General features: G+C 41.4%; 2 protein-coding genes across 3 annotated transcripts in view; one reads left to right on the top strand and one right to left on the bottom strand.

Annotated features, from left to right (window-relative positions):
* DECR1 (2,4-dienoyl-CoA reductase 1) overlaps positions 1 to 17,466 on the top strand; it is a 32,697-nt gene extending 15,231 nt beyond the window's left edge. The window contains exons 2-10 of one of the 2 annotated variants that reach the window (XM_038745775.1): positions 186 to 388; positions 2,002 to 2,059; positions 2,231 to 2,317; positions 5,099 to 5,246; positions 10,332 to 10,431; positions 13,152 to 13,224; positions 16,564 to 16,710; positions 17,075 to 17,137; positions 17,296 to 17,466. In XM_038745775.1, coding sequence (XP_038601703.1) covers positions 186 to 388; positions 2,002 to 2,059; positions 2,231 to 2,317; positions 5,099 to 5,246; positions 10,332 to 10,431; positions 13,152 to 13,224; positions 16,564 to 16,710; positions 17,075 to 17,137; positions 17,296 to 17,355 — 939 coding nt within the window. In that variant the 3' untranslated portion in view covers positions 17,356 to 17,466. The other variant, XM_038745776.1, reaches the window with a different exon arrangement.
* Positions 17,467 to 19,802: 2,336 nt separating this feature from the next.
* The window catches only part of CALB1 (calbindin 1), a 32,183-nt gene continuing 25,250 nt past the window's right edge, over positions 19,803 to 26,735 (bottom strand). Inside the window, exons 7-11 of the mRNA XM_038745884.1 lie at positions 25,568 to 25,623; positions 24,336 to 24,375; positions 23,986 to 24,039; positions 23,190 to 23,261; positions 19,803 to 20,835 (exon numbers count right to left, since the gene is read on the bottom strand). Coding sequence (XP_038601812.1) covers positions 20,722 to 20,835; positions 23,190 to 23,261; positions 23,986 to 24,039; positions 24,336 to 24,375; positions 25,568 to 25,623 — 336 coding nt within the window. The 3' untranslated portion in view covers positions 19,803 to 20,721. The remainder of the gene's footprint in view (positions 20,836 to 23,189; positions 23,262 to 23,985; positions 24,040 to 24,335; positions 24,376 to 25,567; positions 25,624 to 26,735) is intronic.

Here is a 26,735-nt window from a genome sequence, read left to right as displayed (position 1 = left end):
TTAAATCAAGTTAGGAAAATAATGGTTGATCACATTGTGCAATACAGACTTGATTTAGGGTGAATTTTTATTAGTCCAAAATCATATTGTTTTCATATTAGGGTGAAAAGAATTATAGCTTATTGTTACATATGTGAAAATTCCTGTGTCTTTGAATGAATTCATCTTTCTTCTTTTCCCTTCAGTTTTTCAGCAATGGAACCCAAACGTTATATCAGAGCAGTGAAGCTTCACAAGCAAAATTCTTTTCACCGCTCCAAAAAGTAATGCTTCCACCTAACAGTTTTCAAGGAAAAGTGGCTTTTGTGACTGGTGGAGGTACAGGACTTGGGAAAGGAATGACAATGGCCCTGTCCAGTTTGGGTGCTAAATGTGTTATAGCCAGCCGGTAAATAACTATCTTAAGAAAGAAAAAAAAAACTGTTGGCATTTCAGTGTCTCTGTTTCATTTCTCTTTGTTGTTTTTTTTTAACATTACCCCATCAATCAGTGGTATTTATTGAGCACATATTTATTGAGCTTGAGCACATACCATGTGTAGAGCATTGTACTAAGTGCTTGGGAGAGTACAAGATTATATTAGAATAACCTTTTGACAGTTTAAGAGTTAGATTGACTCACTTTTAAGAATGATACTGGTTAGTTTACCTTGGGAAGTCTGGCTATAGCCTGAGTGTTTAAATTAAAGAATGGAAGGCCCACAGTAGGCTTTTTGAAGGTAAAGTGTAGGATTTTTAGGAGGCTTAGGAAGGGCTTAGGTCGAGACGGGCACGATAAGGCCCAAACGCCAAACCCAAAGCTTGAACTGATTTATGTCGTCACACTAATGCCTATAGCAATTCACCCCAGACTTGGAGCCTCCTAAGGGGATTCCAGTCCCACAAAATTTGGTTGTGGGAAGAGAACTTGTCTACCAATTCCATTATATTTTACTCACCCAAGCGCTTAGTATAGTGCTCTGCACACAGTATTTCTCCAGCAGAGTTCGTAGACATGTTCTCCGCCCTCAACGAGCTTACATTCTGGAGGGGGAGGCAGACATTAATAGGTATAGACAAATTTTGAATATGAACTCAAGTGCTATGGGGCTGAGGGAGAGGTGAATAAAGGGTGCAAATCCTAGTGCAAGAGTGATGCAGAAGGGAGTGGGAGAGGAGGAAATGAGGGCTCAGTTAGGGAAGGTCTTTTGGGGGGAATGTGATTGTAGTAAGGTCATGAAGGTGGGGAGAGTGATCGTCTGACGGATATGAGGAGGGAGGGCATTCCAGGCCAGAGGCGGATGCCAGCGAGAGGTCAGCGGTGAGATAAACTAGATCGAGATACAGTGAGTAGGTCGATTGGTGGAACAAAGTGTGTCGGCTGGGTTGTAGTAGGAAATCAGAGAGGTAAGGGTGGAGGGGGCAAGGGGATTGAGTGTTTTAAAGCCAATGGTGAGGAGTTTATGTTTGATGCAGAGGAGGATGGGCAACCACTGGAGGTTCTTGGGTAGGGAAACATGAACCAAATGCGTTAGGACTACTAGACATGATCTCTGCCCTTAAGGAACGTGCAATCTAGTGAGGGACACAGATAATAAAATTACCAGTTGGAGGAAGCAGTAAAATGCAAAGATACATACATGAGCGTTTTGAGGTGTAAATAGCCCATTGCATAACCACTTGAACCACTGCATAACCTATCAGAAAAGTTACTTAACCCAGCCTTGCAAACAGTTCAAAAGTACTTGGCCCTAATAAAAAGTGGCAGTGTAGTACTTTGGGGCCACAGAGTTTCATTCAAAATCTAGGGGTATAGAATTAGAGTTTCCCTTAGCCTCAAGCAAAAGGTCCATAAATTTGAAGGTAGGAACCGGAAGGCCTCCATCCTCTTCCTACCACCCTTCCACAAAATTCTATATAATTTCTTGGTAGAAGGGAGAAATTGGTATTTCCCAAATAGAAAAATAATTGTAAGGTAAAGAAACTTCAAAATGAATGTAAACTTTCACATATTTTATTCTAGGAAGAGCGATGTTTTGAAAGCAACTGCAGAAGAAATATCTTCCCAAACAGGAAACGAGGTACATTTTTGAAGAAATGCTTGCATTTGGCTCTTAAATAATTTTGGATTCTGGGAATTTGGAATTTTTATTGATTTAATGCATTTGATGAGCCTTGTTTGCTTAGAATGTTTATAGACTGTAGTTTTAAGTGAAACTTGTAGAGTGATCTTTCCTTCTGTCACTCTGCAGGTTTTTGTAATCCCTTGTGATGTGAGGGACCCTGCTATGGTCAAGAATGCAGTATCTGAACTAATCAAAGTAGCAGGACATCCTGATGTAAGTAAGCTCCCTCTCTAGATTGTGAGTTTGTTGTGAACCGGGAACATATATACCAACTCTGTTATTTTGCACTCTCCCAAACATTTAGTACGGTGTTCTGCACACAGGAAGTCCACGATAGGTTCCATTGATTGATATTTCATGTTACTTATGTCCCACAGAATGGAATGTTTTTGAAATAAGCAGCCTTAACTACCACCGTGCATCTTCGTTTCCTAGTGGATGGAGCACTGGGTTCTAATTCCGGATCTGCCACTTTCCTGTTGTGTGATTTTGGGCAAATTATTTAACTTCTCTGTGCCTCAGTTTCCTCATCTATAAAATGGGGATTTACTCCTACTCTCTCCTAGTTAGACTAAGCCACATGTGGGACAGGGATTGTGACCATCCTGATTATAGTCAGAGGTCATGGGTTTGAATCCTGACTCCGCCACATGTCTGCTGTGTGACCTTGGTCAATTCACTTAACTTCTCAGAGCCTCAGTTCTCTCATCTGTAAAATGGGGATGAAGACTGTGAGCCCCACATGGGACAACTTGATCACCTTGTATCCCCCCCAGCACTTAGAACAGTGCTTTGCACATAGTAAGCACTTAACAAATACCATTATTATTATTATTACCCCAGTGCCTGGGACGTAGCAAGGTGCAGAGAAAGGTGGCAGAGGGGAGAGAGGAGAAGGAGTCCACGCTCTGTAAAGTGACACGTAAGAACCAAAGAAAATGGGATAGCATCGGGATTAGTATTCACATGGAGTTGATTTACCCAGGAAGTTATTTAGGCAGAAAGTATCAGTAGGTTCAAGAGAGATTTGGTCAATTAATGGATGAATGGTTAGTCATGGATTACTAAAGGGAAAGGACTGGGAAGTTTGAAGCCTTTAAAAGGGGATCCCTCCCTCTGCCCTACTCCCTTCCCCTCCCCACAGCACTTGTATATATTTGTACACATTTATTACTCTATTTTATTTGTACATAATTATTACTCTGTTTTATTAATGATGTGTATATAGCTATAATTCTATTTATTCTGATGGTATTGACACCTGTATACTTGTTTTGTTTTGTTGTCTACTTGTCTCCCCCTTCTAGACTTTGAGCCCATTGTTGGGTAGGGACTGTCTCTATATGTTGCCAATTTGTACTTCCCAAGCCCTTAGTACAGTGCTCTGAACACAGTAAGTGCTCAATAAATATGATTGAATGAATGATTAAGAAGACTCCGACGATCGTTCCAGGACTGGGAGATACATTAGGGTTATTGGAAGATCCATCCCAAACTGTGAAGATGGATCAATTGCTCAGTAGTATTTCTTGCACACCTGTTTTGTTCAGAGCACTGTACTAAGCCCTTGGAAGAGCACAATAGAGTTCCCGATCCCTGCCCTCATGGATCGAGAAACACCATTGCTTGGTGGATAGAGCACGGGCCTGGCAATCAGAAAGTCACGAGCTGCAATTCCAGCTCCTTCAGTTGTCTGCTGTGTGACTTTGGGTAAGTCACTTCACTTCTCTGGGCCTTAGTTACCTCATCTGTAAAATGGGGATCAAGACTGTGAGCCCCACGTGGAACAAAGGACTGTATCCAACCCAATTTGCTTGTATCCACCCCAGTGCTTAGTACAGTGTCTGGCACATAATAATAATAATAATAATGATGATGGTATTTAAATCCTTAGTTGGTGCCAAGCACTGTTCTAAGTGCTGGGGTAGATACAAGATAATTGGGTTGTCCCAAGTGGAGTTCAGTCTTCATCCCCATTTTACAGATGAGGGAACTGAGACAGGGAAGTGAAGTGACTTGCCCAAAGTCACACAGCAGACAAACGGCGGAGCCGGGATAATAATAATAAATAATAATAATAATAATAATAATGGCATTTATTAAGTGCTTACTATGTGCAAAGCACTGTTCTAAGCACTGGGGAGGTTACAAGGTGATCAGGTTGTCCCATGGGGGCTCACAGTCTTAATCGCCATTTTACAGATAAGGTAACTGAAGCACAGAGAAGTTAAGTGACTTGCCCAAAGTCCCACAGCTGGCAATTGGCGGAGCTGGGATTTGAACCCGTGACCTCTGACTCCAAAGCCCGGGCTCTTTTCCACTGAGCCATGCTGCTTCTCTAATTAGAACCCACAACCTCTGACTTTCAAGCCCATGCTCTTTCCTCTAAGCCATGAACAAATACCATTATCATTATCATTATTATTATTATTATTATTATTATTATTATTATTATTGTTATTATTGTCTTATACACTTGGCAGATGTAAGGAGCAGATATAAGGACAGCCATGACCCAGTTCCCTATGTCTCTTTTGGGAGCCACTGTCAGAAGCTTATTGTGAGCAGGGAAAGTGTCTGTTTATTGTTATATCAGACTCTACCAAGTATTTAATACAGTACCTTGCACACAGTAAGCGCTCAATAAATATGATGGAAAGAGTGAATGAGACAGAGTACATGATGGGCCCAGTAAAGGCATGATTATTTGCTAAGTTATTTATTAATTCCTTCCATTATATTTATTGAGCGCTTACTGTGTGCAAAGTACTGTACTAAGCACTTGGGAGAGTACAGTATAAAATAAACAACTATATTGGACAAATACAATATATGTATGTTGTGCGGCATGTGTCATCTAGTTAAAGAACATGAAACCTGAGCTTTATTGAGCCACATGGAAAAGAACTACCACTAAAAGAAAGAGCCTGGGAGGAAAAATCGTTTTCCTTTTTTAGACGTTCCCAAACTTATTTTATTATTTCTAATTTCCAGATCGTAATAAACAATGCAGCAGGAAATTTTATTTCTCCAACTGAACGTCTCTCCCCTAATGCCTGGAAGACCATAGTTGACATTGTTCTAAATGGCACTGCCTTTGTAACACTGGAAATTGGAAAGGAGCTTATTAAAGCCCAAAAAGGTATGTTCGATCACAATTGGTGAAGCATTTTAATAGTGCCTGAGGCTTGTCCTAAACTTTTCAAGTTATTTATCTCTACGCATGTTTTTATCTCTTCTCATACCCAGCTTCATTAGAAATATTTTCTTAACCTTCCTAAGAAATTTGAAATAAAATATATGGCAGGATTATTTTTCACTGGAGACATTTTTCAAGATTTTTCTGTACCATTTTTGAGTAGGGCTGAGTGTCATCCTCTGAGCAAAATGTTAAAGTGAATTAGACAGACAGGATACTTGCCTCCAGGAGTTGGCAGTGTAAAACACCCTCAGTATCAACACACCTAAAGAGAGTATATAAAGTATATAAAAATATGTAACATATCGAGGTGAGATGGTAGAGCACAAAGAAGATGTCCGTTCATTCATTCAATGTTGTATTTATTGAGCGCTTACTATGTGCAGAGCACTGGACTAAGCGCTTGGGAAGTACAAGTTGGCAACATATAGAGACGGTCCCTACCCAACAACGGGCTCACAGTCTAGAAGGGGGAGACAGACAACAAAACAAAACTAATGCATGCACTGGATTACAGTCTTCTAGACTGTGAGCCCACTGTTGGGTAGGGGCCGTCTCTATATGTTGCCAACTTGTACTTCCCAAGCACTTAGTACAGTGTTCTGCGCACAGTAAGCGCTCAATAAATACGATTGATTGATTGGATTAGTCCAAAAATTTAGTATTTTCTTAGCTACCTATTGAAAAAATTTATTTTCTCCCATATTAAAATCAATCCTTACATCTTTACATGCCATCGGCATTTTATTTGAAAAGAACATGTTTGTTTTCAAATATTTTATCTATGTTGAAGCCAAAAGTCTTTTCCCCCATTTTCTCCCAAAAATGTTTTTAAAATACATTGATCACTTTCACAAATTTCATGACCTAGTAAATCCTAGATGGAGATGTATACTGCATTGCCCACAACAATATGAAAATAAGATTGTTCGTACTGAGTTTTTCCCAGTATGGGTTTTTGTCCTTTTTTAAAACACGCTACAGTCGAAGTGTCAAGTTTTCACCTAAAGGGTTCCCCCTGACTCCCACCCTTAATGCCGAACACCCAGTCCTCCCCAAGGTTAACTCAGCTCTTCTCCTTTTACCCCAACTCTCTTCCCCCACCCAATCTCTCTCTCCCCCATCCCTCCAACTCACACACACTCACCTACAGAAACTACTCAGTAGAACCAGATTCAGGGCCCAAAGCAATCGCGATTGAAGCAGGTGGGAAGAAAGGTGGCTGCCTCCCAGAAGTTGGCAGAGGCCACAGCAGCAGAAGCATTTCGCTTCTTACGCTGTTCTGACTGCTAATTCTCATTCTCTTGCTGAGCTTCCTAGGGTTCTCACTTCAACAAGAATACAGCAAGAAGAATACTTGCTGTATACAGAATATACAGAATACAGCTGCCTCCTCATGGTGCCTCGCTTGACCTTTCCAAACCTAGGAAACCCAGGGTCTTTGTCTTCATTTCTTCCATTGCCACGGGCTGTGGTACAGTTGTGGTGCCCAGCCAGTGGTTTGTCATTTACAGTTTTGTCTCTGTCCTTCTCAAGGTTTCAGCCTCCTTAAGCAACTGAACTGTGAGTGCCACAGGCATTCTTTGAGGAATTCGGGGCCTGCTAAAACAGTTGAGCTCAAGTGTTTTAATGTTGTCGATAACAATCGCGGAATTGTAGCCTAGCAGCTCTGGAAATGCTGTATTTTTTAGCTAGAGTTTTATGCGGGCTTCCCTGCAGGTTAAAGGTTTTATGGAACTATAGCACTTTGATTTTTTTTTTCAAATTCAGGTTCTTGGGAGTGGTTGTGGTACAGGAAAATGTCACAGCCACTCCAAATGTATTTCTACTTCTCTATGTTGTGAATGAAATAAGAAGGCAGAATGAAGATTTGAAAAGCTCTGTTTGTGGCATGACTTCTGAACATGGCAAACTTTGAGGCCCCAAGGCCTAGTGGGAAGAACTGAGAGAAATGGTTTCTAGTCCTAAATCCACTACTTTCTCACTCTGTCACCTTGGGCAAGTTAGTTAAGCTCTCTATGCCTCATCTATGAAATGGAGATAAAATACCCATTCTCTCTTCCTTTTCTATGCTGAGCCCCAGAGTGGAACAGGAGCAGCATCTGATTATCTTGTGCCCACCCCAGTGTTTGGCACAGTGCTGAAGCAGCATGGCTCGGTGGGACGAGCACGGGCTTGGGAGTCAGAGGTCATGGGTTCAAATTCTGACTCCACCAATTGTCAGCTGTGTGACTTGGGCAAGTCACTTAACTTCTCTGTGCCTCAGTTACCTCATCTGGAAAATGGGGATTAAAACTGTGAGTCCCATGTAGGACAACCCGATCACCTTGTATCCTCCCCAGTGCATAGAACAGTGCTTTGCACATAGTAAGCGCTTAACAAATACCATCATTATTATTTATTGAGCACTTACTGTATGCTGTACGTTTTTTGGGTTTATAAACAATATATATATATAATATAATACAATATTATAATTCCTAATATATTATAACATATTTATAAACAATTGCTTATAAACAATAAACAGACACATTCCCTGCCTATAACAAGCTCGCAGTCTAGAGGGGGAGACAAATATTAATATAAGTCAATAAATAGCAGATTATATATACATTAGCCCTCAGTTGTTGCAGAATTGTTGGCAGTGGAAAGGATCAATCGCTAGTTGTGAGTAGGTCCAACCATCATCCATTTTCTTCTTCCATGTGCACAGTTAGCTATCTCCACACAAAAATTGATTTTACAGCTTTTTTCCCATGCAGGGAGGCTACTTTGATGTTCTTTTGATGTCCTTTTTGCAGACTTCTTTTCCCCCCCCACCAGATAGAATTCTTGCTTTTACTTGTGTGTTTTTTTTCTATTTTTAAAAATCCATTTCCTGAAAGGAGCAATCATAGGAATACACATTTTCCCTTTAGGTCCCTTTAACCATTCTTTTCACCTCACTAAATCTTCCTTAACTATGGCACCTTACCTCAGCCCAGAGGTGCTAAAGATCACAGCATTTTAAAATGATTCCCCTTGGGCAGATATTCTAATTAATGTGATTATTTGACCTATGTAAAAGATGTCTTGCTTAGAAAAGCCTTGAACTTGTTTATTTAGGGTTTTAGTGTCTATTTGTTTCCCCCTTTTTTTAACTATTTTCAGCCCAACTGCTAATCATTTGGCCTGATAAAACTGTCGCCTCCGCCACTTGTCAGCTGTGTGACTTTGGGCACTTAACTTCTTTGTGCCTCAGTTACCTCACCTGTAAAATGGGGATGAAGACTGTGAGCCCTACGTGGGGCAACTTGATCACCTTGTATCCTCCCCAGTGCTTAGAACAGTGCTTTGCACATAGTAAGCGCTTAACAAATGCCATTATTATTATTATTATTATTACTATCCTATATCAAGGTTGTCTAAAGATCTTTCTTCTGCCTAGACAATCAGGTAGAATGAAATACAAATGAATTTTAAGATGTTTTAGAGAATGGGTTTATGAAATCTATTCAGTTAAGAAGTGCCTCCACAGAAGGAGGGAGAGAAAGACACCATTTCAGCTCCAGAAGAGACTGAACAGTAATGAAAGTCACTATATTTTCTACACTAAAACTATTTTGTCATTTTAAAGGGGAAAACTCTCCAGTTGCCTTCATTTCATGCAATACTAGAGTTCACACACAACACTAAAGACTTAAATCCTTCTCTTTACAATAAGGGGATTTGAGACAAAAGTGGTTTCTTATTTAAGTCGTTGGGAAATGGTGATATCCCCAACTTTAATATCTCCCTTGTAGATGATTCACTTTTCAGCAGTTTCCAAAGATTCCATTTTGTTTCCACTATTCAGTGTGGAACAGGAGAAACTTTATTTAATCTTCCAATTTTTTTCTTTGAATTTCTTGAAATATTTGCCTTCTAAGCAAAGAGACTGTGGCATCATGTGCATTGCCTGCTGAATAATAATAATAATGATGGTATTTGTTAAATGCTTACTATGTACCAAGCACTGTTCTAAGTGCTGGGGGGGGAGAGGGGAAACTCAAGGTGATCAGGTGGTCCCACATGGTGCTCACAGTCTTCATACCCATTATACAGATGAGGGAACTGAGGAACAGTGATGTGAAGTGACCTGCTCAAAGTCGCACAGCTGACAAGTGGCAGAGCCGGGATTAGAACCCATGACCTCTGACTCCCAAGCCTAGGCTCTTTCCCCTGAGCCACGCTGCTTCTCTATTATCATTCTCTGAATGATACATGACACTTTTAGGAACCACCATGTCATGTATCTGACTGGCAAATAATTTCCAAAACAATTTAGGTTTCAAAATGAATCCTGCCTCTGGAAAAAGTTAGTTCCTATGAGCTAAATCAAGAAAATAAATTTCTCCTGATATTTGTGGAGTTATTTTAAATGAATTATTGTCCAAATGCCACTGAGCCTCTATATGAAATTACAAAGAATTCAATAACTCCTGAACTCACTGCTCATTGCTGAAGGTTATATAATAATTAAAAATTCAACCCCTACAGATGAAAAATTAAGCAGAGTGCATTATCTCCATTGATAAGTGAGGAATATTTTTTATGAATTTGTTATATAAAAATCAAAGTAAAATGAATTTTGTATGACTGGATCATGGCTGCATATGTTAGTATAGATGGCTCATTGTATTAACGTAGTTCATTGAATTAATGGTAATGATGCTTGAAGTAATAATTATAATAATAACTGTGGTATTTATTAAATGCTTACCATATGCATGGCACTGTACAAAGCACAGGGGTAGATACAAGCCAATCAGATTGGACACAGTCTCTGTCCCACGTGGAGCTCACAGTCTTAATCCCCGCTTTACAGATGAGGAAACCGAGGCACAGAGAAGTGAAGTGAAGGTCACACAGCAGGCAAGTGGTGGAGTCGGAATTAGAACTCAGGTCCTCTAACTCCCTGGCCTCTAGGCCATGCTGCTTCACCTGGTAAACTGCTTCACTGAGAAACTGCTTTAGTATTAACCCTCTTAGTCTTACCAATTGCAGGAGCAGCGTTCCTGGCTATTACTACTGTCTATACGGAGACTGGATCAGGATTTGTAGTGCCAAGTGCTGCTGCCAAAGCAGGTGTGGAAGCACTGAGCAAGTGAGTAGTTGAGGTCTTGATCCTTTATTCATTCATTCATTCAGTCAGTCATATTTATTGAGTGCTTACTCTGTGCAGAACACTGTACTAAGCACTTGTACAGTACAATGATAAACAGTCTCTTTCCCTGCCCACAACGAGCTTACAGCCTAGTCAGAGACAGACATCAATACAAATAAATTACAGATATGTATTTAAGTGCTTTGGGGCTGGGAGGGGGGAAGAACCAAGGGAGCAAGTCAGGGTGATGCAGAAGGGAGGGGGAGAAGGGGAAAGGAGGGGCCTAGTCTGGAAGTTTTCTTGGAGGAGATGTGCCTTCAGTAAGGCTTTGAAGGTGGGGAGAATAATTGTCTGTCAGATTTGAGAAGGGAGAGCGTTCCAGGCCAGAGGCTGGTTCAAAGGATTGGATATCTCTGGACGGGGTGTTTAACTCAAATTCTCCCCCTCTAGACTGCAGTTTTGTTGTGGGCAGGGAATGTGTCTGTTTATTTTTGTATTGTACTCTTCCAAGCACTAAGTACAGTATTCTGCGTACAGTAATCACACAGTAAATACAGGTGACCGACTGACAAGTTCTCCCTCAATCCACAGGCCAAATTTCTTCTCCAGAAATCCCTGCCAGGGTGGAAAGATAGTGAAATCACTGACAGCATTTTGGTCTTGGCAATTAGGAGAGGAAGGAGTTTGCTAAAAAAAAAAAAAAGAGAAATTTTGACTCTTTAACCTCCATCAGTCAGTCAGTGATATTTTTTGGTATTCTATGTGGGACAGCAAGTAGAGTTGGTAGGCATGATCTTGGCCTTCTAGAAACTTACACTCTAGTAAACCATGTGTACCATTGATGCTGTACAGTCTTCTTCTCTGAAACTTCCTGACATTTTTAATAACGTGACTGAGGGCAAGAGAAGCCCCTGTGGATAAGAAGTTACAGGCCTAGTGAGTATGCACGTGTCGGAGACTGCAGAATAAACACTGCTCACTCTCTCAACTCTGCAGTGCTCTCAGCTTCATTCTAAACACAGCACTGGGAAAAGAGAACCAAGAGCCAAAGACCCTCGGAACAATTGAAGCCGTAGACACCGGCTCCACAGGGGTGAAGGGGGCCATTACTCCCATGGAGTTGGCACTGAAGAGGTGAAGAATGTCTTCACCTGTGTAGCTTCTTGGGAAGGGTGAGCAGCTATAGATAGCCCCACCCTATCCTTTGTAGAAGGGAAGGAACCAAGGGTGGGATCAAAATGGCAGCTCCACCTCTTGTTACCTGCCCTCGTTACCATTACCACTTTCCTCTTCCTCATTGCACTCTGGGGCAGGGCAAGAATAGTGTCGCCCACTTCTAGCCCCTAAGCCACTTGAGGAGGATCCACTGGGGATGGGGCAGGGGTCAGAGCTCTGGAGCTTCTGCAGTGTAGTGGAGTTCTGAAGAACTGTACAGTCATTGTGCCACAGCATTGAATTTCTACGATCTAGGACCTGAGGGGCTATTTCAAGTGATTCATGAGCCAACAGACCTAGTCTAGTGAGGTAAATAAGAAAAGGAAATGCAGACTTTAAAATAGTAGAGGTTCAAGAGCATGAAGGGTAAATTGGTATGAACATAAACCCTGAGTAATGTGGTGTGAATGGCATGGCCAAGACAGATTCCCACAGACCCTCATTCACCCACTCAACTACCCTCACCAACGCACAAAAACACAGACCCACACACTCCCCCATACTCACAGATTCAGAGGAAATAGGAACTAGGAGAATAGGGATGTGTCAGGGATGGAAGAACTGGCTAGCTGGATTCTCACACTGAGCATCCTGAGATTGCTGTAATCAGATTGGACATGAACCCTCCCCCTAAATAATGGGGTTTTGGCTGCAATAAGTGAACAATGGGTAGTGACTGTAGTAGTAATAGTGTGTATTATAATAATAATGATGATAGCATGTATTAAGTGCTTACTATGTGCAAAGCACTGTTCTAAGCGCTGGGGAGGTTACAAGGTGATGAGGTTGTCCCAAGTGGGGCTCACAGTCTTCATCCCCATTTTACAGATGAGGGAACTGAGGCCCAGAGAAGTTAAGTGACTTGCCCAAAGTCACACAGCTGACAAGTGTATTAAGTATTTACTGTGTGCAGAGCACTGTACTAAGCATGGGGAAATATACCCAGGTGGGAATTAGACAAAGATCGTGTCCCTCAAGGAGCTCATAACCTATGACTTTCAGAGGGGGAGGGAACTGGAGACAGATATGTCAGGAACAGTGAAACAAAATACTAAATAAAACAGCATAAAAGACAAGAACGAAATTCACAATACCCAAAATAGAAAGGAAAGTGAATAGGATACAGAGGCTAGAGGAGCAGAATATCAGCTGTATTAGCTGGCCAGTGTTGTATCGGGTAGAATTGCCCTAAATAATTTGGAAAGCAGGCTTAATTTTCTTTTCCCCCAAATTCTATCTGACAATCACATTGGATTTTCACCATGTTTTGAACTTCAGATCTTTTATCTCTAATATAAATCTCTCTCAAATAAATGTATTTATGAAGACAATGCATTAAACATATAGATCTATTTGGGAAAATGAGTGGATAAATTTTATGGGACACCCAAAAAAGATGAAACACAAAAATCAAAGTTTCTCACTTCCAATTGTTTGATATGCTGATTAGCATTAAAAATCACGCCCTTTAACCCTAAACGTGTGCCTTTGGTTCAATAACATAGGTCACTTGCAGCAGAATGGAGTAGATATGGCATGCGATTCAATGTGATTCAACCAGGACCGATAAAAACAAAGGTGGGTTTTATTATCGTATCATTAGAATAGAAGTTGTAAGGTAATTTTTGCTTCAGTTCTATAGTGTGTGTGTGTGTGTGTGTGTGTGTGTGTGTGTACACACTTAAGTGATCAGCATAGTGATCTTGACAGTTTGATATCTTGTGAATACCTCCACCCAGTTCAGCAGCCCATGAAAATCCAGCAGGGCTGTCTTGATCATCAGGCTAGGCCAGTAGCAAGCTCTCCGTTACTTTGCTTAATCACCCATCCCCTGCCCCTTCAGCATCTATATGCCTATCCTTATATGTGGTTGTTTCCCTTACCTATAATTTCTTTTAATGTCTGTCTTCCCCACTAGATTTTAAACTCCAAATTGTGTCTACCAACTGTGCTTTTCTCTCCCATGTGCATAGGACTCTGCTCAACAAATCCTATGAATTGCTCAGCTAAGCAAACAATCCAATCAGTGATATTTATTGAGCGCTTATGGGGTTGCAGAGCCCTGTACTAAGCACTTGGGGTAGTACAATACAACAGGTACAACAGATTGGTAGACACCATCCCTGCCCACAAGGAGTTTACAGTCTATAGAAGGAGACAGACACTAAAATAGATTAGGTATGGGAAAAAAGAGTATAATAATATTTACATAGGTATTGTGGAGCTGGGGTGAGTGTCAAGGTGCTTAAGGGGAACAGCTAAATTCATAGTCAACATGGGGTGGATAGGATAAAAAGGGCTTAGTCTGGGAAGGCTTCTTGGAGGAGATGTGAATATTCTTAGTAAATACCATGATTTCTTTGACATTACCAAAGGCCTCTTGAAAACATAAATATTGTATAGCCATTGGTTCCCTTCTACCGCATGCTTATTGACCTCTTTGTAGAATTTCGTGAAGTGTGATGTCCTAGGTTTCTTTCCCCCAACAGATGAAGTTTTTCTAAGTGCTTTTTCATTTGTTAATGATTTTAAGCACTTACTGTGCACTAAGCACTGAACTGAACCCTGGGATAGTTACAAGATAATCAGGTTGGATTCAGTTCATGACCCACCGAATAATAATAATGATGATGATGACTATTTATAATAATAACTGTGGTTTTTGTTAAGCACTTACTATGTGCTGAACACTGTACTAAGCTCTGGAGTAGATATGAGATGATAAGGTCCCACATGGGGCCCACAGTCTAAACAGCAGGGGGACTAATAATAATAATATGATAATAATGGTATTAGTTAAGTGCTTACTGTGTGCCAGGCACTGAACTAAGTGCTGAGGTGGATATAAGCAAATCAGGTTGGACACAATCCCTGTCCCACTTGGGGCTCACAGTCTCAAATCCCCATTTTACAGATGAGGTAACTTGAGGCACAGACAAGTGAAGTGACTTGCCCAAGGTCACGTAGCAGATAAGTGGCGGAGCTGGGATTAGAACCCATGGCCTGGAATGCCCTCCCTCTGCCCATCTGCCAAGCTAGCTCTCTTCCTCCCTTCAAGGCCCTACTGAGAGCTCACCTCCTCCAGGAGGCCTTCGCAGACTGAGCCCCTTCCTTCCTCTCCCCCTCGTCCCCCTCTCCATCCCCCGCATCTTACCTCCTTCCCTTCCCCACAGCACCTGTATATATGTATATATGTTTGTACATATTTATTACTCTACTTATTTATTTATTTATTTATTTATTCTGCTTGTACATATCTATTCTGTTTATTTTATTTTGTTAGTATGTTTGGTTTTGTCTCCCCCTTTTAGACTGTGAGCCCACTGTTGGGTAGGGACTGTCTCTATATGTTGCCAATTTGTACTTCCCAAGTGCTTAGTCCAGTGCTCTGCACACAGTAAGCGCTCAATAAATACGATTGATGATGATGATGATGATGACCTTCTGTCTCTCAGGCCTGTGCTCTATCCACTATGCCATGGTGCTTCTCTAAGGAAAAACAGGGAGAGCAGGTGTCTAATCCTCAGTTGGCAGATGAGGGCATGGAGAAGATAAGTGACTTACCCAAGGTCACACAAGAGGTATAAGAACCCAGGTCCTCTGAATCCCAGGCCTCTGTTCTTTCCAATCAATCAATCGTATTTATTGAGCGCTTACTGTGTGCAGAGCACTGCCAAGCTCCTTCTTGAGTCCTGTGAGTTCCACATGGGGCTCACCGTCTTAGTAGGACTTTAAACTGCATTATAATGTTTTTTGTATTTAGCAGCTATAGAAGTGGGTACTCATTTATAGATCTCAGAGTCATGCTGGACCCCTTCATTTAGATGGGAGTCAAACTGGTGATTTGCCAGTCCCCCAGGATGGTGGCCACTTGTCAAAGGGTATACATTCTTGACATTCCTTGCACAGTTTCCTCTCCAGGTTTTTGCAGCTCACTCAGGTGGATGGCATCCTAATCCCAAGGATTTGTATCCACCTAGTGTGTGATTAGAGGAGCCAGCTTCCCCCAGCTCCTAAGCTCACCCAGCCTCTAGGATCTGAAGGCTGAGCACCGAGGAGAAGAAGATCGGCAGTGCAAAATTCTCAACGACCATTTGACGAACGGCAGAGATTTGGGGTGGGTGGCGAAGAGGGAAAAAAATAGAGGTCTTTAAGGTGGGTGGCAAGAGCCAAACTTGGAGAACGGTTGTTCTCGTGCCCAATAAGATTTTGTTCCCTTTTGCGGCTGCTTTCTCTCAGAATTCTAAAAAATCCTTTTGGAAATCTCCCACACAACTGCTAGATTAGAGTTGCTTTTCTCATCCTTCTGAGGATTTCATTTCCCCTCTCCCATTCCCACTCTCTTTCTGGTCAAGAGTTTAGCCAGATGAGGGATCCTTCAAGCTCCTTCATTGTTTAGCTTGGCTACAGGGGCCCCTCAAGCAGTTAAAGAGATTTTGCCCCTGTTTTTCATCATCATCAATGGTATTTATAGAACGCTTACTGAGCACAGAGCACTGTATTAAGCTCTTGGGAGAGTACAACGGAGTGGGCAGTCCCGGCTCCGCCAATTGTCAGCTGTGTGACTTTGGGCAAGTCACTTCACTTCTCTGGACCTCAGTTACCTCATCTGTAAAATGCGGATTAAGACTGTGAGCCCCCCATGGGACAACCTGATCACCTTGTAACCTCCCCAGTGCTTAGAATAGTGCTTTGCACATAGTAAGTGCTTAACAAAATGCCATTATTATCATTATTACTATTATCACAACGAATCCCTAGATGGATTACTAGGGGTGTTCCTACACCAGTCCAGTTTATTCCAGGCCACTTGGAGAAATGGAAAGGGGTCAAAGAATAAAAATCCTGATTTGCCCAAATATGGAGTTTATGCTATTTTTCATGTCACTCAAGTCAGTGTTCCTTTTAATTCCTTAGGGAGCATTCAGCCGTCTTGATCCAACTGGGTTGTTTGAGAAGGACATACTCAAGAGGGTGCCTTGTGGTCGTCTGGGGACCGTGGGTGAAATTGCAAATCTTGTTGCCTTCCTCTGCAGCGACTATGCTTCTTGGATTAATGGAGCAGTGAGTTCTTATTTCTTGGTGGGTTTTTTTTTGTCATTTCTAAGATAGAGGTGATATATTAGCAGTCAGAAGATTGGACTGGAAAAAGTATGTTTTGGTAAAGGTAAAACCAGGAAAACGACCATTTTCTAAAATTGATCGTGTAGCCCGTAAACCCTGTGTGTTAATACTGAGTGCCTTCAAAGTAACCTGGGTTTGTGCATTTTTTGTGTTTTTTTGAGGGTGTTTTCCAAACAGACCTAAAATAAAGAAGTACTGTTGCCAGAATGTATTGAATCAGGAAGCCGGAAATTACAAGCATTACCAGTATCTCAGAGACTTATAAAAATCAGCCTCTTTCAATATATTTACATTATCATCCTAGGTCATTAGAATTGATGGTGGAGAATTCGTTTCCATGGCAGGGGAATTTAATAACCTGAGGAAGGTAATGATATGTTACATATATAATAACCAAATACTTTGATTTCAAATTGTATAAATGCGCTTAGTACCATGCTCTGCACACAGTAAATGCTCAATACGTACAATTGAATGAATGTGTGGTCTATATTGAAAATTATTTTTTTTTTCTTTTTGTGCCAGGTGACCAAGGAGCAGTGGGACAATTTAGAAGCATTGATCAGGCAAACAAAAGGTTCATAGGCCGCACTGGCCCTGCTTTCTTTTTTTGATGGGTGTAGAGGTTGTTATTTTAAAATAACTTCTCTTTAATACTTCATTTACTATATTAATAAAATGTTATTGAAAAATGTTGAAAGTGTATTAAATTCCTCTGTTATATTTTGACAGATTTATTCTGTTTCCTTCCCGTAATGTGGAAGAATAGCTTTGTGTCCATAAAATAGGGTACAGTATCAGAAAAAAAAAAATATCTAAGGTACATGCTGCAGTTTCCCGTATAACTCAGAAAAACAAACAAACAGCTTTCATCTGAAATATTCATGTAGGCCCATCTACACTCCTGTAATTCATGGGATAACTACAGAACTTCAAGGTCCCTGTCATTGTGGAATTTGGTAATCACCACTAGGTTCTATTTCCTGACACCACTGTCCCAAACTTTTTCCTCCCCATATCCAGTGAGATAGGCAGAAGCCTTCTTTTTACATTTCAAGACTTTTGAGTGAGAAGGATCATGTAAACTCCCTCACCTACAAGGCAGAAATATCCCAGAAACCTCCTGAACTAGGAAAACCAAAAGCATTATCAATCAATGGTATTTCTTGAGCACTGACTGAGTGCAGAACACTGTAGTAAGTGCTTGGGAGAGAACAGTACAGCACTGTTGGTGGGTGTATTCCCTGTCCACAAGGGTTCTTCTATGTGGAATCTGAATACATTTAATAATAATAATAATAATAATAATAATGACAATAATGATGGTATTTGTTAAGCGCTTACTATGTGCAAAGCTCTGTTCTAAGTGCTGGGGGCGGGGGGGTTTACAAGGTGATCAGGTTGTCCCAGTGGGGCTCACAGTCTTAATCCCCATTTTACAGATGAGGTAACTGAGGCATAGAGAAGCTAAGTGACTTGCCCAAAGTCACACAACTGACAAGTGGCGGAGCTGGGATTAGAACCCATGACCTCTGACTCCCAAGCCTGTGCTCTTTCCACTGAGCCATGATGTATAAATCACATATGCACCTATGTGTCATATATAATTTATAAATATTCAGGGCACGAGAAAACATATGCACATATATGTGTGCTTGTAGGAATATATCAATAACTGTGCTTCATGCTCAAAGAAGACCATTCATGGTGAATTCACTCATGGTTGTGTATTTTTGCCTGAAAAATACCCACAGTCATGATTGCACTGTACACATCCAAAGACTGTCCCCTACTATGCTCTCAGTGATTGCAGTGTGTAATGCTAAATATAGCAAGTTTAAAGAGTGTTACCTGTATAGATGGCTGAAATTTCTATAGTCGTTGCAGTGTCAGAGGCAGTGTTTAATTTTTTAATGTGTAATGTTGAGGGACAGGTTTAGATCCATTCAAGTCTCTTTAGAATGAAATCTCTTCGGTTCCATCTTGTTTAAACAAATTACTTTTCAGCCTGAATTGTCTGTACAAGATTCATCACGTTACTTTTTTTCCAGCAACAAAAGTGCAAGGTGAAGAATCCCCACTACATTAGGTTTTTAATTCATTCATTCATGCAATCATTTATTGAATGCTTACTGTGTGCAGAGCATTGTACTAAGCACTGGTTAACATCAGACTAAATTCAGAACTTCAAATTAAAATACTTAAAAAAACCTTATCTACTATTCACTTAAACCAACTGGTAAATTCTACCCACTATATCTTTTAATGGAACGTTTAACAATTCCTTCTCTTAGGGATCTTGCCATATTTGGCAGCATTTAGATCAAAGTGAAAGAAAAGTCATCAGCTGTAGGATATTCAAAATGTTCCCAAGACTCAACATTCTTCTTGTGGATGTACCTTTCATCTTTTCATGAAACAGCTCTTTCATCCTCTCTCTGCTGGCACCTGCCTCATTATTAAAGAACCAAAAGGCATCTCATATTAGAGTCCATTTTGAACTAGCACTGGATTGCCCAGATGTAGCATGGGATATCATTAATCAATGGTATTTATGTATTGAGCACTGTACTATGTGCACAGCACTGTAGTATGAGTAGAGTGCTGTATAATACAAGAGAATTAGCAGACACATTCCCTGCCCATAATGAGGGATGTTGTAAATTGGTTGTGAGGGAAAAGAATATTTTAGTCATTGCATCTTGCTAATTCAAAATGTTGTCAGAACCCCTTTCCCCATAAAGTTGTCATTTCAGATGCATCATACATTTAGAAAGATTCATGACTCTATCTTTAATATTGATTTCTCATATACAATATAAATCCAAGGCCTAAAATGGCATAATGATTAATTAGCATTTTAATGTCTTCAGACCGTGAGTTTAAAATTCAATTATGTTATAAAGCTGTCATAGATGTGGCTAGAAAATATACTTGGAAATATATGGGAGATTTTTATGTGAATAAATTGTTTACTGTTCCCATCTATGTAAGATAAAGAAAACTGTAGAAGTATGCAAGCTAGACACCGGTTTTCTTAGTATATTAAATTTAATCATAGGATACACAGAATATGATGTAAAAACAGCAGTTTACTAGAATAATTATCTGCAACATGTGAAAATAGTTTAGAAAATGGATTAAGATCATATTCTCAGACAGGTGTGGTGAGAATCAGACAAAATGCATGGTCACCTCAGGGCCCGCCTTACTTACTTTGCCATCCAATCAAATTACAGAAATTTGTCTCCAACTCAGGTTAACCAGTAATCAGATCAATCAGTCAGCTCAAAAATTTCTTTTGGGGAAGATTCCCAAATAATGTACATCTGGCATACCTTCTACCAGGATGTAAATTATGGGGTTTTTTTAATAAGCCTTCCTCTCTAGCAAAACTATCAGGTGCATACAGTCACAAGCAGATAGAAGTACTAATGAGATGTTCACTGATAGCTTGATAAGTACTTTAGGTCAACTAATGCATTCTTCTTTCTAACTGGGGCAGGATAGAAATGTTTTGCAGTACAGTTCTGTGATTCCGTCCTGAAATAGGGGGATGTAGAAGATGTTTTTTGTAATATTTCTGTCCTATGGTGAATCCAGGTCAAATGTCAGAGGCTATGATTTTCCCAGAACGGTCCTAGCAGGTTGTATGCTTGAAATCTTGTCTAGCTGTGTTTATGAAAGCAAGAGTAGGTATGTTTTGTTTTGTTGACTATACAGACTGGCCCAAACAGACATTCTTCTTTTATCGATCGGTCTTATAGTTACAAAAACTGTACATTACAAACAGTATAGAAACAGACTGAAAAGAATGTGCCACACATCCTGGATAATTATCTATCTGCAGAAATTTACAGATATAAAAGAAAGTACAGCCTACTCCCTTATAGTGCACAGTTATTGTGTGGATACAATGTATCATCCGTAAGTGGACAGAATCGTGCCTTTCTAGTTGTCCCCAGCACAGAGGATGAGAGCAAGTTCTGTCCGGTACAGCTTTCCTCCATCAGACAAAGCCATGATGCTTTTCTTGTATGTTGAGATGTTGTTTATGTCCAAGTCCTATGGAGGAAATAGATACTGCATCACAACCCCCAACTTCCACATGAAAGCATGTTTTGTGAAGGGCAAAGAGTGAGAAGAAAATGTATATTTTTAACCCTTGTGCTTTCCAAGGGAGATGGGCTTTGAATTCTCAAATGATGGGATCCTAACCAAAATACTGAGCTGGAAGCACCAACAAGTTGATCGTGCTGTGAGAGGAACCAATCAATCAATCAGTCATATTGTATTTATTGAGCACTTACTGTGTGCAGAGCACTATACTAAGCGCTTGGGAAGCACAAGTTGGCAACCAGAGTCCGGAAGATCCACTTGGTCTAGCCAGAGAGGGGGATAAATAGTACTCCAGTCCCCTGGAGTCACAGAGGCTAGTCTGCTGGGAAAGAGATGCAGCAAACACAGAACACAGAAAGTGCAGTGCTTAAGTGCACAGTCCTTTGCACACAGTATGCGCTTAATAAATATGATTGAATGAAAGTTTTTGGAACCCAGGACAATGCTCCTCCTTCTCCCTGCCCTAGAAGGCTGGCTGCCAGGATCTTCTGACATTAGTTCTGTGGGAAGAACATGGGCCTGGTAGTGAGAGGACCTGAGTTCTAATCTTGGCTCTTCCACTTGTTGTTGTAAATGCTATTTATGGCATTTGTTAAGCACTTACTATGTGCCAAGCACTGTTCTATGTGATGAGCGGATATGAGGTAATCAGGTTGTCCCACGTGGAGCTCACAGTCTTAATCCTTATTTTACAGATAAGGTAACTGAGGCCCAGAGAAGCTAAGTGACTTGCCCAAAGTCACACAGCTGACAAGTGGTGGAGCCAGGATTAGAACCCACGACCCCTGACTCCGAAGCCCAGGCTCTTTCCACTAAGCCATGCTGCTTAAGCACTAACTATGTGTCAGGCACTGTACTAAGCACTGGGGTAGATACAAGATAATCAGGTTGGACACAGGCCCTGTCCCACGTGGGGCTCACAATTTTAATTCCCAGTTTACAGATGAGGTAACTGAGGCACAGAGAAGTTAAGCGACTTGCCCAAGGTCACCCAGTAGACAAGTGGCAGAGCCAAGATTAGAACCCAGGTCCTTCCGACTCTCAGGCTCATGCTCTATCTACTAGACCATGGATATTTCTCACCTGACTACTGTGTGACCTGGGGCAAGTTATTACTTCTCTGTACCTCAATTTCTTCAACTGCAAACTGGGGATTCAATACTGTGAGCCCTGTGTAGAACAGGGACTATGTCCAACCTGGTCAACTACCCCAATGCTTAGAACAATGTTTGACATTCCCCCTCCCCACTCTCTTCCACATTCCCACTCTCCCCACTTCGCTCCACCAGGGGAAAAAAGAGGGATCAGAGAGGGGAGCAATAAAAATCTCTTTTCTGTGGATAATCCAGGATATGAAAGAAAAAAAAGATAATAAAACAAGCCACAGCAGGCAGGTCATGAAATGATAATGTGGGATGAGGTGGTGAGTGGAAAGACAGCAGAGGGAATCCTGGCTAGGGAGAGAAAAGGACAGCGGTGGTCGTACTGGGAGGACTTATATTAACTAGCCACATTATCACCCCAACCTTTACCTGATCAGGTTTCCTTTCCATTTTGACCACAGAACTATGATTATTACCTCTGTGATCCCACCCCTCAGGCTTAGTTTGAAAACACTAGTTTAGAACAATTAATTCTAAATAATAAATTGCTCCTTTGCTTGACCAGATTGTTAACATGCACTAAAGATTCTGTGGTAAGTGTATAGAAGACACTTAACAAATATCTTTAAAAAAACCCCAAATCCACCATTCATTCATTCATTTGATCGAATTTATTGAGTGCTTACTGTGTGCAGAGCACTGTACTAAGTGCTTGGAAACACTATATGTCTCTATATGTTGCCAACTTGTACTTCCCAAGCGCTTAGTACAGTGCTCTGCACACAGTAAGCACTCAATAAATACGAATGAATGAATGAATGGCAGTACAATTCAGCAACAGAGACAATTCCTGCCCACAACGAGCTCGCAGTCTAGGAGAGGGGAGACAGGCCTTCTAATTGGCTGTAGACTGAAGCTCCTTGTGGGCAGGGAGTGCATCTGTTTATTCTACTGTACTCTCCCAAGTGCTTAGTGCAGTGTTCTGCACACGCTAAGGGCTCAGTAAACACGACTGACTGACTGATTGCCTGGTCACTTCACAAGGGATCAAGTTCTCTGAGCCACCTTGCATGATTTGAGTAGACAGAGATAGTTTTCCATTGCTTACCAGTTAGGTGAATGATCCACCCCTTTAGGTGAAGTTGAGAAATCTTCTTAAACCAGATGTTAACCCATCATTAAGAGGAAAAAAGTTACCTGTTTGTTCTTCTCACACAGATCTTTCAGCAAAGCATCAAGTTCATTTTCATCTATGTATCCGTTACCATCCTGGAAAAAAGATAATAGGGTCATCTATGTTACAAAGGGATGAGGAGAGCGAAGATCATTAAGTCCCCAGATAATCCCAAACTCTCAATTTAGCTAATTGACCCATTCAACTGTGTATTTTTGTAATGAGTGACCATTTGCATCATCAGTTTTGTATTAAGGGCTATCTTCATGCAGAGAACACGCAAGACCCTGGTCCCACCCTAAAAGACATATCAGATAGAGAATTCTTTTCCTCATCTGTTTTGAAACATTTTTCATAAAACACGAACAAATAAGTAACCATAGGAAGAGGGCATTTCCCTGGTCTCCCCTATCTTAACCCCTTAATGTGGGAAGCAAAGTCCTTTCAATGTTGTCGCTCACAATCCTGGAGTTCTGGGACTTTCTGGAGTTTGGATGTTTTCAACTGCTTCTCTGATGACAGAGAAGCAGCTTGGCCTAGTGGATAGAGCACGGGACTGGGGGCGTTAGAAGGACCTGGGTTCTAATCCCGGCTCTGCCACTTGTCTTCTGTGTGACCTCGGAGAAGACGCTTCACTTTTCTAGGCCTCAGTTCCCTCATCTGTAAAATGGGGATTAAGACTGTGAGCCTTATGTGGGACAGGCACTGTTAGCTTGTATCCAATTAGGTTGTATCTACCCCAGCACTTAATACAGTGCCTGGCTCACAGTAAGTGCTCAACAAATACCACAATTATTTTTATAGATAGCATAGATTTACCTGATCATACAGCTCAAAGGCTTTGTTGAACTCTTTTCCACACATTTTGACTCCCTAAAAATCAGAAAAAGGCCAAATGTTAGAGTGCATCGGGCACATGAAAATACTGGTGGCCTGCAAGACATTTGGGAAATCGTAGGCACTCGGCAAGCATTCCAGCTCATCTGCCTTGTTTTGAAGGGTTAGTGAGGTCAGGCCCCCTGAGACTGGTTGAGCAGAAGTGTCACTCACTAGGTTGGAGTGATACCTGCCCCCTGCCCTCTCAGAGGGATAATCACCCTGCCCTTCTCCATAGAGAAAGATCAGGGTCCTCAAGGTCAGTATTGTTTCTCACAAGTCAAATTGCCTACCTGAAACTTAAGAAGGAAGTTCTCTTGTACTGGGAGTAACCTGTGGGGAAAAAATTCCATTTATCTGGTTATAACATCTAGTCATGACAACACAGGGCCTGATTGTAGCCACCACTCTATTTCTTCTGATTGTGTGATTGGTGGTTGGTTGTGGGGGGAAGCACAGCTGCTAATGCCGCAGTGAAGGAGCCCATTTTAGCAGCGTCCTTCTCCAATCCTGCCCTCGAAGGCTGGAATTGGCCCACGCCAACCTTGGGTCTGTGGTTTTGTGGATCTGTGGAGAAGTACAGCTGCCTGGCCCAGAATGGCCCAAGACATTGGCAGGCTCAGGTGAGTCTCACAGCCAGCCTCATGGAGGCCACTCATGCTAACATGACCTAAAGGATAGAGCACATGCCTGGGAGTTAGAAGGACCTGGGTTCTAATTCCGGCTCTGCCACTTGTCTGCTGGGTGACCTTGGGCCAATTACTTCACTTCTCTGTGCCTCAGTTACTTCATCGACAAGATGGAGACTAAGACTGTGGGCCCCGTGTGGGACATGGACTGTGTCCAACCCAATTTGCTTGTAACTGCCTCAGTGCTTAGTACAGTGCCTGGCACATACTAATAATAATGATGATGATGGCATTTGTTAAGTGCTTACTATGTGCAAAGCACTGTTCTAAGCACTGGGGAGGTTACACGGTGATCAGGATGTCCCACGGGTGGCTCACAGTCTTCATCCCCATTTTACAGGTGAGAGAACTGAGGCACAGAGAAGTGAAGTGACTTGCCCAAAGTCACACAGCTGACAATTGGCAGAGCTGGGATTTGAACCCATGACTTCTGACTCCAAAGCCTGTGCTCTTTCCACTGAGCCACACTGGAACAGACACCACGATTATTATAATTATTAATCCCAGATGCTCACCGCTATGCTTCTTCCTTATCCCTGGACTGTCAGGGGCTTAGGCCCCGCTAAGCCCTGTTCTACTGAGCTGTTTCTACCATCGTTGAGGGATGCCCTGCTGCATTGCTCCCCTTGGCTGCACCGCTCTCCTTGCCCGAACAGGCTGTAAACTGTTAAGGACACATTTTCATTCAAGTGCTCTTGTCTGTACACCCTATAGAGTGACGGCCTCCTCCCCTTCTAAAACTTCCACAAATTTGAGCACTTCTACACAGCTCCCTTTTCCCTTGGGACGAAGGGAGTCAAGCCCACTTATCTTGGGCTTTGCAGTTCCTGACTCACCTGGCTAGTTCTGTTAATTCCAGCTTTCCGTCATTGTTTGCATCAAACAATTTCAGCTGAAAGAGAGAATCTACTTATTATAGGTATTAAAGACATGGTTTATTGCGGTAAGATGAAGCTAAATTCAATTACTTTGGAACATGAGTATTCTGGTTCCTAAGGCACAGATATGACTCTCATCAGTTTCTAAAATTGTGAGCCTGTTCAGGTTTGCATTGTGGACATGTATATAAAATGTGAAAAATACATTTAGAGCAAAGGAGTTACATAACACTGTTTGGGGGAAAAAAGATCACGTTGGCCTTTATAGTACTGATACTTAGAGTTCTTTGGTGTACAGAGTTGCAGTTGGTTTAAAGAAATGGGAACAAATAAGGGGCAAATTGGAAATATTTGCTCTGGTTGGGAGGTGAGAGAAGGAAGGACTCTATAGCTGAGAGGGTTTCCTTTGGAGATGGAGAGGAGCAGGTAATGCAGGGAGAGATATCTATATATCTAAAGGTCCCTTATTTCTTTTCTTAATCTAGTTCAGGCCTCATTTGTGCCCAGTGAGTAATATTTCTAACATTGTCTTGGGTCCTGGAAGATATTAGGTAGCTAAAAAGAATGGAGTTCAGTGCCCATAGGGAAATATTTTCCCCAATTTTCATTTAAAACTTAATTAGCTCTTGATTAATTTTACTTACTGGATTTGAACTGGTTTATGGCAGTCTAGAATAACAATGAAAAAATGATCCTCTTTAAAAAAAACCTGCTATAAATTCCACCTGACATTAAAGCCTCACTTTAAATAGACATTCAAAACTGGAGCAGCAGAGGGAATGTGTGATTTTAGTTACCTGCCTATTAGCTGAAAGTCACTGAGAGTGCAAGTTTGTCTGCTGTGATTCATAAAAGAGGGTCATGGTTAATGGAGGTGAAGCATCTGGTTTATATTCCAAATTAAGTATTTTCTGTTGCAAGTTTCAGAGGCAGAGAGTAAGACCTGGATTAGACCTGTCAGTGCCTTAAAACAAGGTATTGATCAATCTCTGGACCCTCTGAACTGTAAGCTCTTGGTGGACAGAGATCATGTCAATCATACCTAGTGTATTGTGCTCTCCAAGTGCTTAGTCCAGGGTTCTGCGCATAGTATGCATTCGATAAATACCACTGATGGATTGCTTTT

This window comes from Tachyglossus aculeatus, chromosome 4 (assembly GCF_015852505.1).
Source record: "Tachyglossus aculeatus isolate mTacAcu1 chromosome 4, mTacAcu1.pri, whole genome shotgun sequence".
NCBI lineage: Eukaryota > Metazoa > Chordata > Mammalia > Monotremata > Tachyglossidae > Tachyglossus > Tachyglossus aculeatus.
Note: the sequence above shows the minus strand (reverse complement) of the source record. Positions and strands in the feature narration are given on the sequence as shown.